We start from the raw sequence: 17,237 nt of genomic DNA, 5'->3' as shown, positions 1-17,237 counted from the left end.
TAAGTTGAAGCCAAGAGAGAAATGCCTTGCCCCATGCCCCACAGTTCATTCGTGGTAGGGCCAGAACACAGGGGGATGGCCTGACTCTGAGGGGACACACAGCAAAGCAGAAATGGCAAAGCAGAAATGGCTTAGAAAACCTCCCTTTCGGGATATACCCTCCGGATTCCCCTCCCATGGCAGCATGGGAGCTGTCTCTCCCTCTCTCTCTCTTTCTCTTTCTGCCTAATAAATCACTCTCTGCAAAAAAAAAAAAAAAAAAAAGAAAGTAAGGAAGAAAAAAAGAAAAGAAAAGAAAAGAAAACCTCCCTTTCCTGATTCCAGGAGAGCTGCATTCCATTGGATCCCGCCTTCAGAGTGGCTCCTCCAAGCAGGGAAGAAGATTGGGGAACGAGGTCTTAGATACAGACTCTGGGCTCTACTTGCTTAACCATCCATTTCTTAAATCTATCGAACAACACTGAGGAAGCCACCAGAAGTTAAGGGCAGGGAGACATCCACTTGTTCTTTGACCCTGGGTGAGTCATGGCCCTCACTGGGTCCCAGATTGCCCATCTGAGAATGACGGGATTTACCTAGATTCTACAGGCTCTAAAGTATGATGATTCTTCTAGATCGGGGCTGGCAAACTATGGTTCATGAGTCATATCTGACCAACCTTTTGTTTTTTGTAAATAAAATTTTATTGGAACACAACCAGGTTCATGTTAACTATGGCTACTTTCACGTTAAAATAGTAGTGTAGGAGTTACAGCAGAGACCCTCCGTGGCCTACAGGGGCATTTAGCCTTTACTGATAAACTTGATTGACTTCTGTTACAGATCGAGCTTGGGGAAGTGAAGCAAATGGTTCCTGTTTCATTAACTTCTGCTTGAGGTCACTTATCTCTTAGTGTTCCCAAAGCGTCTGTCCTTTGGACAGTGGCCCTGGTTATGCCTAGGACCGTTTGAACACTGCTATTGTTTTGCTTTCTATCCTTCAGGCTCAAATTCCATGACTTGGCTTAAATTCTACATTGTGATCAGCCACCATCTTACCTTAAGGGTAGAACTGACTTCTTCCTTCAATAGACCAGAGAGTTAGACTAGTGGGGCTGGACAGTCCATGCTTATTTGGACCTGGTCTTCTCAGAGAAGCTGAAACTATTTCTAAAAATCCCCTAGGGAGAGGAAAGCTATAGAGATACCTTTCACAAAGCCTGAGTTCACACACACACACAAAAAGATACTTCACAGCTAGCAAATAACTTGAGGTAAGATGGGAGGGAAGGAAAGGAGAACAGAGGGAAACCGAGGGTAATCTTTTAGGGCCGCTGCCATCACTGTATCATGACACAGATTGCAAGCTCACAGTTCATATCCAAGGAAACCTTGGGCCTGTTTAGACCCATTCGCCTACCCCACCAGAACACCCACCTCCCCTCCTCCACAGTGGTACACTCCCTCTCTGGGGAGAGAATCACCCTTACCTGCAGTGTTTACGTTGCTGGTCTCCGGTGAAGTGGTGCTAGTGGAAGGCCCTGATGATGGACTGTCTTTTGTGGAGGGGGACACTTCATTGTTACTTTGTGTTTTAGAAGTGACCATTGTGGTGAATGCATCACTTGTAGATGAAAAAATTAGGTCAGATGTACTTAGTAAACTTGTGCTTGTGGTTGACTCACCGCCTGTAGTACTAGGTGTAGGAATTGTGAAGGAACTATTTGTATCAATTACGGGGGAGGTAGATGAAAGGGCGGTTGAGGAAGAAGGTGTAGTTGTGTTAACAATTTCAGTGAAATCAGTTTCGTTGGCATCAGTTGTAGCTAATTCAGAAAGAGCAGTTGGAGTTTCTGTAGTTGATAAAGTAGCAGTTGAGTTGGCTTGGCTGGTGGCTGGAGGAACAAAGATACCAAGTTTGAGGAGACAATGCATTGAATAACTAATGGCTGTTACTTAATACTAATTAGTATCCAACTCTTTTTTTTTTTTTTCAGTAGAGATGGGGTTTCCCCATGTTGCCTAGACCGGTCGTGAACTCCTAGGCTCAAGCATCCACCCTCCTTGCCCTCCCAAAGTGCTGAGATTATAGGTATGAACTGCCATGCCCAGCCTCAACTCATTCTTTTCTGGAAAAAAATGAATATATATAACTACATTAAAAATTAAAATACATGGCTATTTCTAATCACAAAAAAACCCCACAATAAATAAAATTAAAAATTAAACAGACAAAACTGGAAAAAATGTTATTGAAAAATATGACAAACAAAGAGTTAATATTTATTTATTTTAGAAATAAGGCCTTGGTCTGCCACCCAGGCTGGAGTGCAATGGTGAGTGGTGTGACCATAGCTCACTGCAGCCTTGAGCTCCTAGACTCAAGCAATCCTCCCACCTCAACCTCCCAAATAGCTAGGACTACAGTTGTAACAGCTCCATGGCTGGCTAATTTTGTTTGTTTGTCTGTTTGTTTTAGAGATGGGGTCTCACTATGCTGGCCAGGCTGGTCTCTTGACTCCTGGCCTCAAGTGATCCTTCTGCCTCAGCCTCCCAAAGTGCTGGGATTGCAGGCATGACCCACCAGGCCCGCAGAATAGTTAATATTTATTAAGTTGAGTACCAAGAAGTCATATTATTTATGTCTGTAGTTGTAGAACTGTCAATCTGGATTTAATATGCCTGACTGTCCTCAGTGAGGACAATTGAGAATGCCACAAGGTGGCGCTGTGACTACCCAGAAGTGGATTCCTTTTGTCTTTTCTGCACTTCAAGGCAACTGCCCCAATTTTTCATTACCCTGTTCGATTGAGAGAGGGAAAGGTTGGGGTTGGGTAATTTAAAAATGATGAAATAAAAGTACCTCATTAAGTGCTTATTACACTTCTTCCAAAATTTTATTTTAGTAGTGTTTTCCCATTCACAATTCTAGATACATTGACTAAGAGTAAGATGAATAAATGATCTTTGCCCTCTGAGCTATGATGGGTATAAAAGTCGCATTTTCACAACTTTTAGGACCCCCTGGACACATGGAGTCGTAAACTCTAGTGATCTAGTGATGCATTTTCTTTTCTTTTTTAAGAGCCATGGTCTTGCTCTGTCGTGCATGCTGGAGTGCAGTGGTGCCATCACAGCTCACTGCAGCCTCAAACTCCTGGGCTCAAGTGATCTTCTCACCTTGGCCTTTCAAAGTATTGGGATAACAGGTGTCAGCCACCTTGCCTGGCCCAGTAACACGTTTTCTAGAACCTTTCATTGTTTCTAAGAACTCTGACCTTGACAATAGGTTAAAAAAAACTATTGAAAGAAGAGTTTTAGTGAAGAAGCAATTTCTAAACCTTAGGGTACTGAGAACTGCTGAATATACTTCCTGATTCCCCCGTGGGTCTGTGAGCCCCTGAGGGCGGAACCTGGCTCTTCACCTTCAACAGGGCTTGGTTGACATAGCCATTCAGAAGTGTTAAAGAGATCAGCAGTTGCTCTTCCTGGGCAAGAAATACGTCACCAACTGGCAGTATTGATGGCTACTCTTCCTATTCCTGCTACTCAGAATAGTTCTCAACTATCAAGCGCTGGCCCTGTGCCCAACAGTACCTGTGAAATAGACATAAGTGCCCACGTTTCACAGAAGAGCCCACCAATACTCAGAGGGGTTGAGGGATTTGCCCAGAGGCAATGCCAGGTCTGTGAGATGCCAATGTCCTAACTACCACTGGGTTAAAGACGTGGGGAAGGCCATCCTCTTAATGAAAAAGCCAAGACATCCCCAAGGAGCAAACACAAGAAGAGCAAATAGAGAAAATTGGGGATCAGAATGAAAGCAGTGGAAGTAGAAGTGACCTCCACAATGCCTCTATCATTGTGGTAGCAATGAGAGTGGCTGGGGGCCGGCCCTCACCCCGGAAAACTCTGGACAGAAGAAAAGGGCTTGGCAGACTGGGCGCAAACATCCCCAACCCCACCAGACCCTCAATTTCATACTTTGGAAATGTTCATTCTCGGCCGATGCCAAAGAACCAACATGTTTCTGTAGATCTGCAAAAAACAAATTGGGACTTCTTAAGAGGTTTTCTGCAGGTCTTTGGAATTAATGCAAGGAGTTTTGGACGTGGTGGCTTATTTTGGTTTTACATTTCTGTTTGCTAGGGAGATTACACTTCAGAATGCTCTATTAGTTTTAATGAATGAGACACATTCCAAGCTGACAGCAATTCATTGCTGTGAATAGCTACAATATGTTTTTTTAAACTAAAATATACTTGTGTGTGCCTATGTGTATACATGTGTTTTATCTGAGAGTTGTACAGATTTCAGGGAAGACGGCTTAGAGCTGATATCCCAGGCTTAAATTATCTAGTAAAAACACCCAAGAGGAATTGTAAAATAACCAATTCTGTTCAATCTATAGTTAGCAGAAATGTATGAAGGCATCTATGTAGTAAAACTAGCTTTAATCTTTTTATTTCCTTAGGTCCTAAAGCTTCTGAACAACACAATGTCCAAGGAGGTACAAATCATAGGTTTAAATGGCAAAATATATGCCCTGACCTGTTTTTTTTTTTCTGGGGAACACTCCATAACCACCACCCTTGTCCAGGGCACATCTATAAACTGCTTTATTCAAAGCTAGTTGAAAGTCACAATCAAACACCTTTCTTCCAGATCTAAATTCTTCATTACTGTGAGATATTGATTGGTTCCCAAAGGCACCCATCAGATTCTGTGGGATAATGCAGCCTTAATCTCTCAGAGAAAGCAAAAACAACCTGGAAAGTTTTGCCTGTTAAAGGCACTTCAGATGTCACCTGCACATTCTTCACTTGTTTCAGTACATGCTTGTGCAGGGGTTCTTGCAGTTGAGGTGCTATGCAAGGCATGGGGATGACGAGGAACGTAAAGGTGTACAAGACACACTTCCTGCCCTTGGTTGCTCAGAATCTGAGATGGAACTTATTTCTGAAGTAGTGATTCCTTACACACACCTGCAAAATCCTTAACATTACATAAAAAAGCAACTTTTATAAAATTTTTCAGGCTGGGCACGGTGGCTCATGCCTGCAATCCTGGCACTCTGGGAGGCCAAGGTGTGTGGATCACCTGAAGTCAGGAGTTCAAGAACAGCCTGGCCAACATGGTGAAACCCATTTCTACTAAAAATACAAAAATTACCTGGGCATGGTGGTGGGTGTCTATAATCCCAGCCACTCAGAAAGCTGAGGCAGGAGAATCACTTGAACCTGGGAGGCAGAGGTTGCAGTGAGCTAAGATCATGACATTGCACTCCAGCCTGGGTGACAAGAACAAAACTCCATCTCAAAAAATAAAATAAAATAAAATAAAATAAAATAAATATTTTCTTTAAAACCAGACCTTACTAGCCACCAAAAACTGTCAATACTAATATATCTGGAGGTAGATGAGTGGGAAGGCAGATTGGATGCCCAATTTTTATTTCATACACATCTGTATTGTTTGAATTTGTTACAATGGGTCTGCATTACTTGTATACCTTTTTTTAAACAAAGAAGATAAAATCGAAAACAAAGTTGGAAAATCACATCCAGGCTGGGCGCAGTGGCTCATGCCTGTAATCCCAGCACTTTGGGAGACAAAGGCAGGTGTATCTCCTGAGGTTGGAGTTTGAGACCAGCCTGGCCAACATGGTGAAACCCTGTCTCTGCTAAAAATACAAAAATTAGCCAGGCATGGTGGCAGGTGCCTGTAATCCCAGCTACTTGGAAGGCTGAGGTAGTAGAATTGCTTGAACCCAGGAGGCAGAGGTTGCAGTGAGCTGAGATCAGGCCATTGCACTCCAGCCTGGGAGATAAGAGCAAAACTCCATCTCAAATTAAAAAAAAAAAAAAGAAAGAAAGAAAGAAAAGAAAATCAGATCCAAGTGCAGACATGACAAAAAGGGAAATCATGTATTAAGCCCGTACTATGTGCCAGGCAGTATCCCTGGTACATCAGGCGCTTTGTCTCATTTAATCCTCTCAGTCACTCTTCAATATAGGGATTTCCCCTCTACTGTTGCACAGGGAGACACTGAGGGTCAGAGACACCCCACAGCTAATAAGTGGTGGCATGTCATCTGAATCCCTGCTTGCCCCACCATTTGCCCTTCCCCTTGGGTTCTCTGGGTCAAGAAACATCTCCACTACCGTAAGGTACCTTGAGCCTCAATGATTCCTGACTCTCTTACCTCTCTATTCATCTCCTTGACCCCTCCCAGCCAACTTTCCCCTTTCCACCGCCCTTCTATTCCATTTTTTAAAAGTCAAGCCTTTTTTAATAGTGGTTCCTGAAAGTCATATGAGCCTAACCAATTCTTCCTTGGTCCTGAAGGCTTGGACCTGGCATCTGCCCCCAAGGTTGGCTGGAGAGATCTGGTGAGCCCTCCACTCTCGTAAAGCTAGCCTTCTCCAACCTTCCCGCATTAAGAGCTTGAAACCAGCTTTCAAAAAACTCTAATCCTTAGGCCATTCATTCCAGTTCTCTAAAAGGGCTTAATTTCTCTTCATATATCTGCCTTATCAAATACTTTCTTCCTTGATGCAAGCAGCTTCTAGATTTCAACTCATTGAACCTGAAGGAAATCAAAATATTTTACCCCCAAATATAGCTCCCTGATATAATGAGTATTTTTAAATCAAAAGCTCTTAGAGGTCAACAAGCACTGCAAGGACTGACCCACCAAGGAAGAACAATTGCTCCTGTTCCCCTCCCTGGTACGTCATTATTCACTGGAGGAAAGAAGACCGAGGAGGCAGCCACCCCTGAGCAGATGCTTCATCAAGATCAGGACTGTCTCCAAGGATCTTTAAATTTCAGAGCATTATGTACAAGTTTACTTTTGCTCCCAAATCCGATTATTCTCCCTAATAATCACTTATTGCCCCTCAATGGAATTCCTCTTCTCCCCTCTCTCATAACTTGTTTTACCAAGATCGAAGCCCCCTCTCTTTCTGTAACCTCAAGATGGTATATAAGCTTCTATACGTCATCAGGAAGTTGGGTGTTCATGCTGAAGGCTTCTGGGTACACACATTAAATACATCTGTATGCCTTTTGTCCTATTAATCAATCATGCCAGTGATTTTTCAGCAAAATTTTAGGGGGCCAATTGGCCCCCACAACCCTTACCTCTCAATATACTGATGGCCTCACCCACATGTGGCTCATAGAACCTTTCCTAACTCAGAACAGGGAGTACAGGTCTGATGCCAACATGACAATTACTCCCTATGATTCAAGTCCATTTGTGAAAGGAGACTTTTTCCTGTGGTCAGCTCTCTGAGTATCGTGAGAAAGGATCCAGAACGCTAGTAGAGAACTGGGTCATTGGAACCTACTTAGTCCTTCTTATCCGGCCTCAGGAACTCTCAAAGACAAACCTCTGGTTTGCTGAGCCCCCAAATCTTACTGCATAGACTACTCCCCCGGCTCCCTCATGACATGGAGTTTCGCTCTTTTGACCAGGCTGGAGTGCAGTGGCACCATCTCAGCTCACTGCAACCTCCACCCACCGGGTTCAAGCGACTCTTCCTGCCTCAGCCTCCCGAGTAGCTGGGACTACAAGCACCCACCACCATGCCCTGCTAATTTTTTGCATTTTTAGTAGAGATGGGGTTTCACCATGTTGGACAGGGTGGTTTCAAACTCCTGGTCTCAAGAGATCTGCCCTCCTTGGCCTCCCAAAGTGCTGGGATTACAGGCATGAGCCACTGCACCCAGCCCACAGACCACTTTTGCTATTTGTCTATCTTCATCTCAGGCTAAAATGCTTGTGTCTTTGAGCAGAGCTAGAGAGGAAACTTCATTTACAAAATAGGCCATGTGCTGGCCTGCTGATTTTATCTCAAAGATAACATACATGATTGGAAGAATTAAAATGTAAAAATATTCCTTACCCGAGTTTACAAAAAGGAGAGCAAGAAGAGTAAGATGAGTGACGGCCTTCATTTTAGCTGTTCTTGCTTGGTAATCCAAAGAGGAAATGATTTCCTTCCCCAGCTACCCTTAGTTTTAACTGTCTTTCAGGTACAAAGTCCAGTCATTAATTGACGTCAAAGCAGAGAAAGGCAATTATAGTTAGCATTTGGCCATGTATCACAGGGCTCTTCTGAGCTTTTGAGATAGAAGAGGTGCAACTGGCCTTATGAATCATTTTTCTGGCTCAAACCTCAAAATAACTCAGGACATTTCAAATATCCTTGTGAGGTCGGTGGCACACAAGTCTGGTTAATCTCTTGATACCTCAAATGTCTCCAAGCTACCATCTCTTAGGAGGCCACCATTCGTTTAAACATTCAGTAACAGGCTGTGCTCTACTCACCTGCATTTGAGTGCAGGAAACCCACTTTCCTCCAGCTATAGTTCTGAGAATCCCTGAAGAGGACTTACATGTCTCCCCAAACTATTAGTTGCTTAACTTTTGTCACTGTATGCTGGGGCCCACCATCCCGGGACTCTGATGGACACTGCTCAAACTCTGTAATCACATCTCCAAGTTTCTGTGACTCTACCTGGGAACAGCCCCTCAGTAAAGTTCCCATGTGAGAACATCACACCATGGCATTTAACCTAGCTCTACTGAAGTCGTGTGGGTGACTGGTGTGTTGGGGAGTGGGCAATAAAGTACAGAAAAAGGAGCGATATTTATTAGTATGAAATGGCTGTATTCTAAATGTTTATCTACAAATCAAGAACACAGACTCCATTTTCCCATAGAAACAAGCAAGTCAGCTAAAAAAAGAAAAAAAAAGCTGTTTCCCCATAATTACTTGGTCACAAAAGAACTATTGTTCAGGGTGAGCTTTTCAATGATTTTATTGGCTATGAAGAGGAATGGGACATGCTCATTAATCTAAAGCAATATCCAGCTATTTAGGGATAAAGTAAACTCAAAAGAGCTATATCAGAGTCATTTAGAATTAGAATTTGATCCATCAAGAGCCCCTCCAGCCAGGTTAGGTGGCTCACACCTGTCATCCCAGCACTTTGGGAGGCCGAGCCGGGGAGGGTTGCTCGAGCCCAGGAGTTTGAGACCAGCCTAAGCAATATAGTGAGAATTTGTCTCTACAAAACAATTTAAAAATAATTATCTGAGCATGGTGATGCATGCCAATAGTACCAGCTACTTGAGAGGCTGAAGCAGGAGGATCCCTTGAGCCCTGGAGGCAGAGGTTGTAGTAATCCGAGATTGCACTACTGCACCACAGCATGGGCGACAGAGTGAGACCCTATCTCAAAAAAAAAAAAAAGAGCCCTTCTTTAGCTACTTTGATTTGTAGCCCTGTAGTACCATGATAAGGCTCTAGAAGATCAATAAAATATAAAATTTCTATCAAGTTTAGTTAGACCCAAAGATTTTTTTCTGTCTATAGAATCAAATGTAAATACATGTTAAGCTCCTATCTCCTTCTCACTAATTACAGCCCCTCAATAGAGGGGTGAGTATAGCCTTCCCAGAGTCACTATTACCATTTATCAATATCACGTTTAGATACTACATGAAGCTGATCAGCATTTTCTTCTCTAATTCAGATGACCACTCTCAGAGAAATGGCTTGTGGGAAGCGATACTCCCAACGTAAATGTCTAATTGATGACACATTGACAGAACCATTTCCAACCTTGGCATTCATGCCTACTGAAATTAACTTTTTAGTGAATGGTTACTTTACATGAGTAATGTTCAGGAGGTGGCTGTTCAATTGATCCCAGGTACTTGAGGCATCTCTACATATCAAGCAGGTATCGAAGATGAAGGAGTGAACAAGACAATGGTGGTCTCTGCTCTCCTGGAGCTCCTGTGAGCTGATGGGTAGTGGGGATGGGCAAAATGTAATTAAAATGATTTTAGAGTGATCAATGCTCTGAAGAACATGAAACACAACAATGGGATAGTGACTTGTGGCGTATGAGGTACTTTAAATAGGATGGTCAGCAAAATCTTCTTGCAGGAGCTGTTATCTGAACCAAGAGCTACTATTTAAGAGAAGCCTGCCATATAAACATCAGAAAAAGAACATTCCAGGTAGAAGAGCAGTAACTGCAAAGGATCTGAGGCCAGAACAAGTCTGGTGTATTTGAAGAGCCCCATGATTTAGGAGGAGATTGGGGGAGATGTTGTCAGAGAGGCAGGCTGGGGCCTGATCCTGCAGGATCTTAGAGACTGTGGGAATTCTAAGCACAATGGCAGAAGCCATGGGAACATTTAAGCAGGAGAACGACAGGCCAGGTCTTCCTTGGGCACCTTAGCTAAAGGAGCTGCTCTACTCGTCTGACCATCCCACCTCAGTTCATTTCCTCCATAGCCCTCATCATATGTAATTACTTTGTCTCTTTGCTGGTTTAGCTGCCTGTTGCCTAACTTCCACGAGAGTTCCCCTTCCCTGTTCACCCTTCTGTCTCCAGCATCCAGAACAGCTGGCACATGGCAGGTACTCAGTAAAGATTTACGGATGAAAGGAATGAATGGATGAAGGCTGTCCAGTTGGTTCTAGGTGCAGGGAGCAGGGAATGCAAAGTAAATGAGACATAGGGGTCTTTAGACTCACAGTGCGTTTGGACAATTTATCTTCCAAAAGGTGGTTGTCATGATCAAATTATTCACAAAAGAGAAAATATTATTAGTAAATAAATGTGTGGGGGAAAATATTTAACTTTTTACTCATTTTAAAGATGTTACAACTAAAATAAAAATGAGATAATATTTTACCCTTTTTTTTTTTTTTTGAGATGGAGTCTCACTCTACCACCCAGGCTAGTGTGCAGTGGCATGATCTCGGCTCACTGCAACCTCTACCTACTGGGTTCAAGTGATTCTCCTGCCTCAGCCTCCTGAGTAGCTGGGATTACAGGTGCATACCACCACACCCGGCTAATTTTTGTATTTTTAGTAGAGACAGGGTTTCACCAAATTGGCCAGGCTGGTCTCGAACTCCTGACCTCTAGTGATCCACCCGCCTCGGCCTTCCAAAGTGCTGGGATTACAGGCATGAGCCACCATGCCTGGTGTAATATTTTACATCTTTTTTAAAATGTGTACATTGATATATCCAACTCTGGTGGAGGTACAAATAATTTAATATGCTTTACAATTGCTACGTTGTAATATGCTACAATTTGGCAACAGGTATTAAGAGCGATTTAAAAATGTTCTTGGCTGGGCATGATTTTGAGAGGCCAGCATGGGAGGATCACTTGAGTCCATGAGTTTGAGACCAGCCTGGGCAACATAGTGAGACCCATTTTCTATAAAAAATTAAAAAATTAGTTAAGTGTGGTGTTGCATGCCTGTGGTCCCGCTACTCAGAAGGCTGAGGTGGGAGGATTGCTTGAGTCAGGAGGTTGAGGCTGCAGTGAGCTGTGATTGTGCCGCTGCACTCCAGCCTGGGTAACAGAGCCAGACCCTGGCTTAAGCAAAACAAAACAAAAATGTTTTTACCCTGTGACTGAGAAATTTACTTCTGAAATTTTATCTTAAATAATTTCTTAAAAAAAAATTTTTTTTTAAGTTTTGTAGAGATGGAACTCTTGAACTCTGGCCTCAAGTAATCTTCCCTCCTCGGCTTCCTGAAGTGTTGGGATAACAGGCGTGAGTCACGGTGCCCCATCAAGGAATAATTTCAAATAAAGGGAAAATTACATGTACAAAATGTTTGCTGCAGTATTACATATATACAGTATAAAAAACTGAAAACAACCTTATCCAACAAGAGAGGTTTAAATGTGGTGACCACCCTTGGTGAGAGGTATGACTGTATGACACACAGTACGATGCAGGAGATCGCAGCAGTGAGGGAAAGTGCTGATTCTACTATGATAGAAGTTGAAGAGGCAGGATTCTCGTTCCAGCTCTAATTATGTGAAAACCACGCCTCCATAAAGATAAGTGCTGGAAGGAAACATGAACACATGAACCTGACTTGCTTTGTTGCGTGGCAGGATGGTGGTCGAGCGCTCTCATGGCGACTTCCTCTTCTCACACACCATGTAACAAGCTCAGAGAAAAGGTTGAGTACTAACGTATAGATTTTCCTTTTCTTTGAGAGACAGGGTCTCGCTCTGTCGCTTAGGATGGAATGCAGTGACGCAATCTCTGCTCACTGCAACGTCCGCCTAATCCTTCCACCTCAGTCTCCCAAGTAGCTGGGACTACAGGCATTGCACCATCACGCCTGGCTAAATTTTGTATTTTTAGTAGAGATGGGGTCTCACTATGTTGCCCAGGCTTGTCTTGAACTCCTTAGCTTAAGGGATCTGCCCGCCTTGGCCTCCCAAAGTGTTGGGATTACAGACGAGAGCCACCGCACCCAGTCAGGTTTTTAACCACTGGAAATGTGTTCCAGAACACCTTGACCATCAAAAGGAGCAGGCATTGGCTTTTTGAGTCTTGGCTTGTATAATTTTACAATTATTTATCTACTCACTTCACTGAGTTTAGTTAGCTCTAAAAAAAATATTTCCCATCAAGAGAGATTTTGTGGACTTATTTTATTATTTTATTATCTTCTGGAATGAAACTCTTGGAGAAGTTTTATAAAGGGACTTTCCCCAGAGAGGAGTTTGATTTCTCACCTACTTCCTCCTCTACTCACCCACGGGAGGTTTGACTGAGGCCAGAAAGCTCTTGTGGTGGCCACAAATTGTTAATTCACGTCTCTTCAGAGACGAAGCAAGTACTGCCTGGACTTGCTCTTCAAGGGGAAAATTGAAAGCAATGGGTGGGAACAGATTTGCCCCTTTTTGGGGTTTGCATCTCTCAACCTTATCCAGTCCAGTTATTCCTAAAATGAGAGATGATACAACTAGGTCGTTGGTCCTCAAAAATGTGTCCCCCCAACCAGCAGCACCAGCATGACCTGGAAACGTTTTAGAAATGCATATTCTCAGGCCCCACCCAGGCCTACTGAATCAGCAATCTGTGTTTTAATTAGCCTCTGGGTGACTCTACTGGTGCTCAGCTCTGAGGACCACTGCCTTTGTGACACACAAGACGATTTTAAGTGTCCACGGACACAGTGTTAGATAACAGTGATTCACTTGGAGGGGAAAGTAATGCCTTTTCAAATTTCAGTCATTCTGATTACACAATGAGAAGATCTCATGTACTGCTAAGCTATCTTTAACTCTTCTCTAATAATTAGATATTTCTCTTTGTAAGGAAGAGAGATCAGGCCTCAGACACAGAGCCTCTGGCAACTAAACTCCTGGGAACCTAATAACGCTTTATTTTTGTTTATGTTTCTTATGGCTATTTTCTATCTATGGCAAAGGAAACTAGTTTTTTTAATCTTCTAAATTTGGGGTGGTGATGTAAAGTTAATTTAATTTAATTTATTTATCTATTTTCTGGAGATAGGATCTTGTTCTATCACCCAAGCTGTAGCGCAGTGGCACAGTCACAGCTCACTGCAGCCGGCTGGGCTCAACTGAGCCTCCCACCTCAGCCTGTTGAGTAGCTGGAACTACAGGCATGTACCATCATGCTTGGCTAAATCAAAAACAACGTTTTTTTTGTAGAGATAGTGTCTCAGCATCTTGCCCAGGCTTGTCTCAAACTCCTGGGCTCAAATGATCCTCCCAAAGCACTGAGATTACAGATGTGAACCACTGCACCTAGCTGTAAAGTTTATTTAAAAGTAAGTTTGGTCTGGCACAATGGCTCATGACTGTAATTCCAGCACTTTGGAAGACCAGTGATGGAGGATCACTTGAGGCCAGGAGTTTGAGACCAGCCTGGGCAAGATGGTGAGATCCCCATCTCTATAAAAGAGTTTTTTTTTTTTTTTTTTTTTTTTTTAAATTAGCCAAGCATGGTGGCATATCCCCGTAGTTCCAGTTACTTAGGAGTCTGAGGCGGGAGGGTAGCTTGAACCCAGGAGTTCGAGGCTGAGGCTGCAGTGAGCTATATCGTGCCACTGGACTCCAGCCTGGGTGACAGAGCCAGACTCTGTCTCAAAAAAAAAAAAACAAAAGAAAAAAAGAAAAAGAAAAAGAAAATTCAGTTAATTCTTTTTTTAAAAAAGGGTCAGTTTCGGCCGGGCGCGGTGGCTCAAGCCTGTAATCCCAGCACTTTGGGAGGCCGAGGCGGGTGGATCACGAGGTCAAGAGATCGAGACCATCCTGGTCAACATGGTGAAACCCCGTCTCTACTAATACAAAAAATTAGCTGGGCATGGTGGCGCGTGCCTGTAATCCCAGCTACTCGGGAGGCTGAGGCAGGAGAATTGCCTGAACCCAGGAGGCGGAGATTGCGGTGAGCCGAGATCGCGCCATTGCGCTCCAGCCTGGGTAACGAGCGAAACTCCGTCTCAAAAAAAAAAAAAAAAAAAAAAAAAAAAAAAAAAAAAAAAGGGTCAGTTTCAACAAAAATATGTAAGAAAGTACAGTGATAATATATGATTTGTCAAAAATCACAAGGGAGGTACAAAACTGACTGAAGTTTGGTAAACACTGCTAGGGCACACCACAGGGAGAATGGCAAGGAAGAGGGCCTTCAAAAGTGTGAGAGCAGAGAAGCAAACAGGTGGGTTAACTGAAAAAGAAATACACGTCTTCCACTACATGAAAAATGTCACAACGTACTAATTAAAGAGAAAATTGAACAATGCCAGAGCTAGAGCTAAACTCATCAACTTTAATGCAATAGGAACCCATTCCTGGAAAGTCTCTCTCTCCCTACAGCTGACAGTTCTGGGAGAACGTAATGACATTTAGACAGACATGCAAGGCTTGAACTCAACATGCAACTATCCCAATTATCTTTAACCACACATTCTTTCTTATTGTTGTTACCCCAAGTCACCTTTCCCAGAGGAAATCTTTGATTTGACTTTCTCAGAAACCTTTTATTTGATGGCAGATTTGCCTTTGACACATACTCATAAGCAATTTCCTAGAGATTGCTTTAGCACTGGGAACCAATTAGATGCCATGATGTTGAGGCTATTTAATTGACAAAGGTGAAAAGAATGGCAATGCTTGCTATAGGCAATGATGTGTGGGAAAAAGGCCTCAAACACAGCAGTGGGGAAAGTATTTTTTTTTTTTTTTTTTTTTTTTTGGAGACGGAGTTTCACTCTTGTTACCCAGGCTGGAGTGCAATGGCACGATCTCGGCTCACTGCAACCTCCGCCTCCTGGATTAAGGCAATTCTCCTGCCTCAGCCTCCTGAGTAGCTGGGATTACAGGCACGTGCCACCATGCCCAGCTAATTTTTTGTATTTTTAGTAGAGACGGGGTTTCACCATGTTGACCGGAATGGTCTCGATCTCTTGACCTCGTGATCCACCCGCCTCGGCCTCCCAAAGTGCTGGGATTACAGGCATGAGCCACTGCGCCCGGCCCGGGGAAAGTATTTAAACAGCCGTTGGAGAAAGGAAATTTGGCAATATGTATCACAGACCTTTAAAAATGGATGTATCTGTTGATCTAGCAATTCCATTCTAGGAATGTATCCCAAGGAAAATAGCCAGACATATGCTCAAATACATTTGTATAAATATATCATTATTGTTTTTCAAAGAATTTTTTTTTTTTTTTTTTTTTTTTTTTTTTTTTTTTTTTTTTAGAGACAGGGTCTCACCGTGTTGCCCTGGCAGGTCTCAAATTCCTGGGCTCAGATGATCCTCTTGCCTCAGCCTCCCAAAATGCTGGGATTACAAGTGTGAGCCACCATGCCCAGCCAAAAAGTTGTAAAACTATATAAACATCTAAAAGTTGTGGCTTGGTCAAGACAAATTTGGTGAGTTCATGAGAAGAGTACTTTGTGTAGCCACTAAAACTCAGCTTATAGTTGATAACAAAGGAAACTTGCAACAATATGTTGAGTTTAGTTTTTTTCCTTCATTCACCAAATACTTGAGCGCTCCATGAACCCTGTCAGGGACAGACACTGTTCTAGGCTCTGGGGATACAGCAGGAAACTAGAGCCATCATTCCTGCAGCAAGAACCGTGCAGAGTACTTTTACAAAGGACACATTAAGGATGTGGTGGGAGCATGTATGACAGGAAAACCTCACCTTGAAACACTGTGATGTTCACCCAGTAAGAACAATACCCAGCAGAGGTGGACACACAGTAGGCACTCAATAAATAGCCCTTGACTGAGTTTCTTTAGGGCCAAATATCCCAATCTCAGCACTACCCTGGTTAGCAGCTGCCATGCAGGTCAGGACCAGAAACTACCCTTCTCTCCTGCCCTGAGGCTGGGCCTGACTCCTTCACGAGACTTCTCCTTTTTTTTTTTTTTTTTTTTTTTTTTGAGGCGGAGTTTCGCTCTTGTTACCCAGGCTGGAGTGCAATGGCGCGATCTCGGCTCACTGCAACCTCCGCCTCCTGGGTTCAGGCAATTCTCCCGCCTCAGCCTCCTGAGTAGCTGGGATTACAGGCACGCGCCACCATGCCCAGCTAATTTTTTGTATTAGTAGAGACGGGGTTTCACCATGTTGACCAGGATGGTCTCGATCTCTTGACCTTGTGATCCACCCGCCTCGGCCTCCCAAAGTGCTGGGATTACAGGCTTGAGCTACCGTGCCCGGCCGACTTCTCCTTTTTTTATGGCAACTCCTCTCCAGTGGTCCTGGTTTCTCCTTGGCAATTTAGCCTTGGTCAGTGTTTGCATTTGTCTTAATACTGTTTGCAGAATTCAAGTCACCTCCCTTCCTCAGAAAGATCCTTTAGTGTCTCTATACATCACTAGGAGTAGGGTGAGGTGAGAGGTGGGGCTGGGGCAATACTGTCTACAGAACTCTCCAGATGGCATCACATCCTAGTGCCTGCTGCATATATAACCTGCCCTGCAAATATTTACAGTGCCTTGAAAAATATCTCCATATTGCCAATAATGGCTTCTTAGAGGGTGACATAATATGTGGGTTTGTGAGTTGAAAAACTAATTATTGGCCGGGTGTGGTGGCTCACGCCTGTAATCCTAACACTTTGGGAGGCCAAGGCAGGTGGATCACTTGAGGCCAAGAATTTGAGGCTAGCCTGGCCAACATGGCAAAACCCCATCTCTACTAAAAATACGAAAAATAAAAATTAGGCAGACGTGGCAGCACATGCCTGTAATCCCAGTTTCTTGGGAGGCTGAGGCATGAGAATCACTTGAACCCAGGAGATGGAGGCTGCAGTGAGCCAAGATTGCCCACGGCATTTCAGCCTGAGGGACAGAGTGAGACTTGTCTCAAAAAAGAAAAAGAAAAGAAAAGAAAAACTAGTTACCAATAGGACATATCTCTTG

General features: G+C 43.4%; 1 protein-coding gene across 1 annotated transcript in view; it reads right to left on the bottom strand.

Moving 5' to 3' along the window:
* The window catches only part of MUC13 (mucin 13, cell surface associated), a 30,990-nt gene extending 23,012 nt beyond the window's left edge, over positions 1-7,978 (bottom strand). The window contains exons 1-2 of the mRNA XM_012473868.2: positions 7,893-7,978; positions 1,470-1,874 (exon numbers count right to left, since the gene is read on the bottom strand). Coding sequence (XP_012329291.2) covers positions 1,470-1,874; positions 7,893-7,944 — 457 coding nt within the window. The 5' untranslated portion in view covers positions 7,945-7,978. The remainder of the gene's footprint in view (positions 1-1,469; positions 1,875-7,892) is intronic.
* Positions 7,979-17,237: the final 9,259 nt, after the last annotated feature.

This window comes from Aotus nancymaae, unplaced genomic scaffold (genome assembly GCF_030222135.1).
Source record: "Aotus nancymaae isolate 86718 unplaced genomic scaffold, 86718_ANA_hifiasm-v0.15.2.pri h1tg000046l, whole genome shotgun sequence".
Classification (NCBI taxonomy): domain Eukaryota; kingdom Metazoa; phylum Chordata; class Mammalia; order Primates; family Aotidae; genus Aotus; species Aotus nancymaae.
This window is presented reverse-complemented; position numbering and strand designations above follow the sequence as displayed.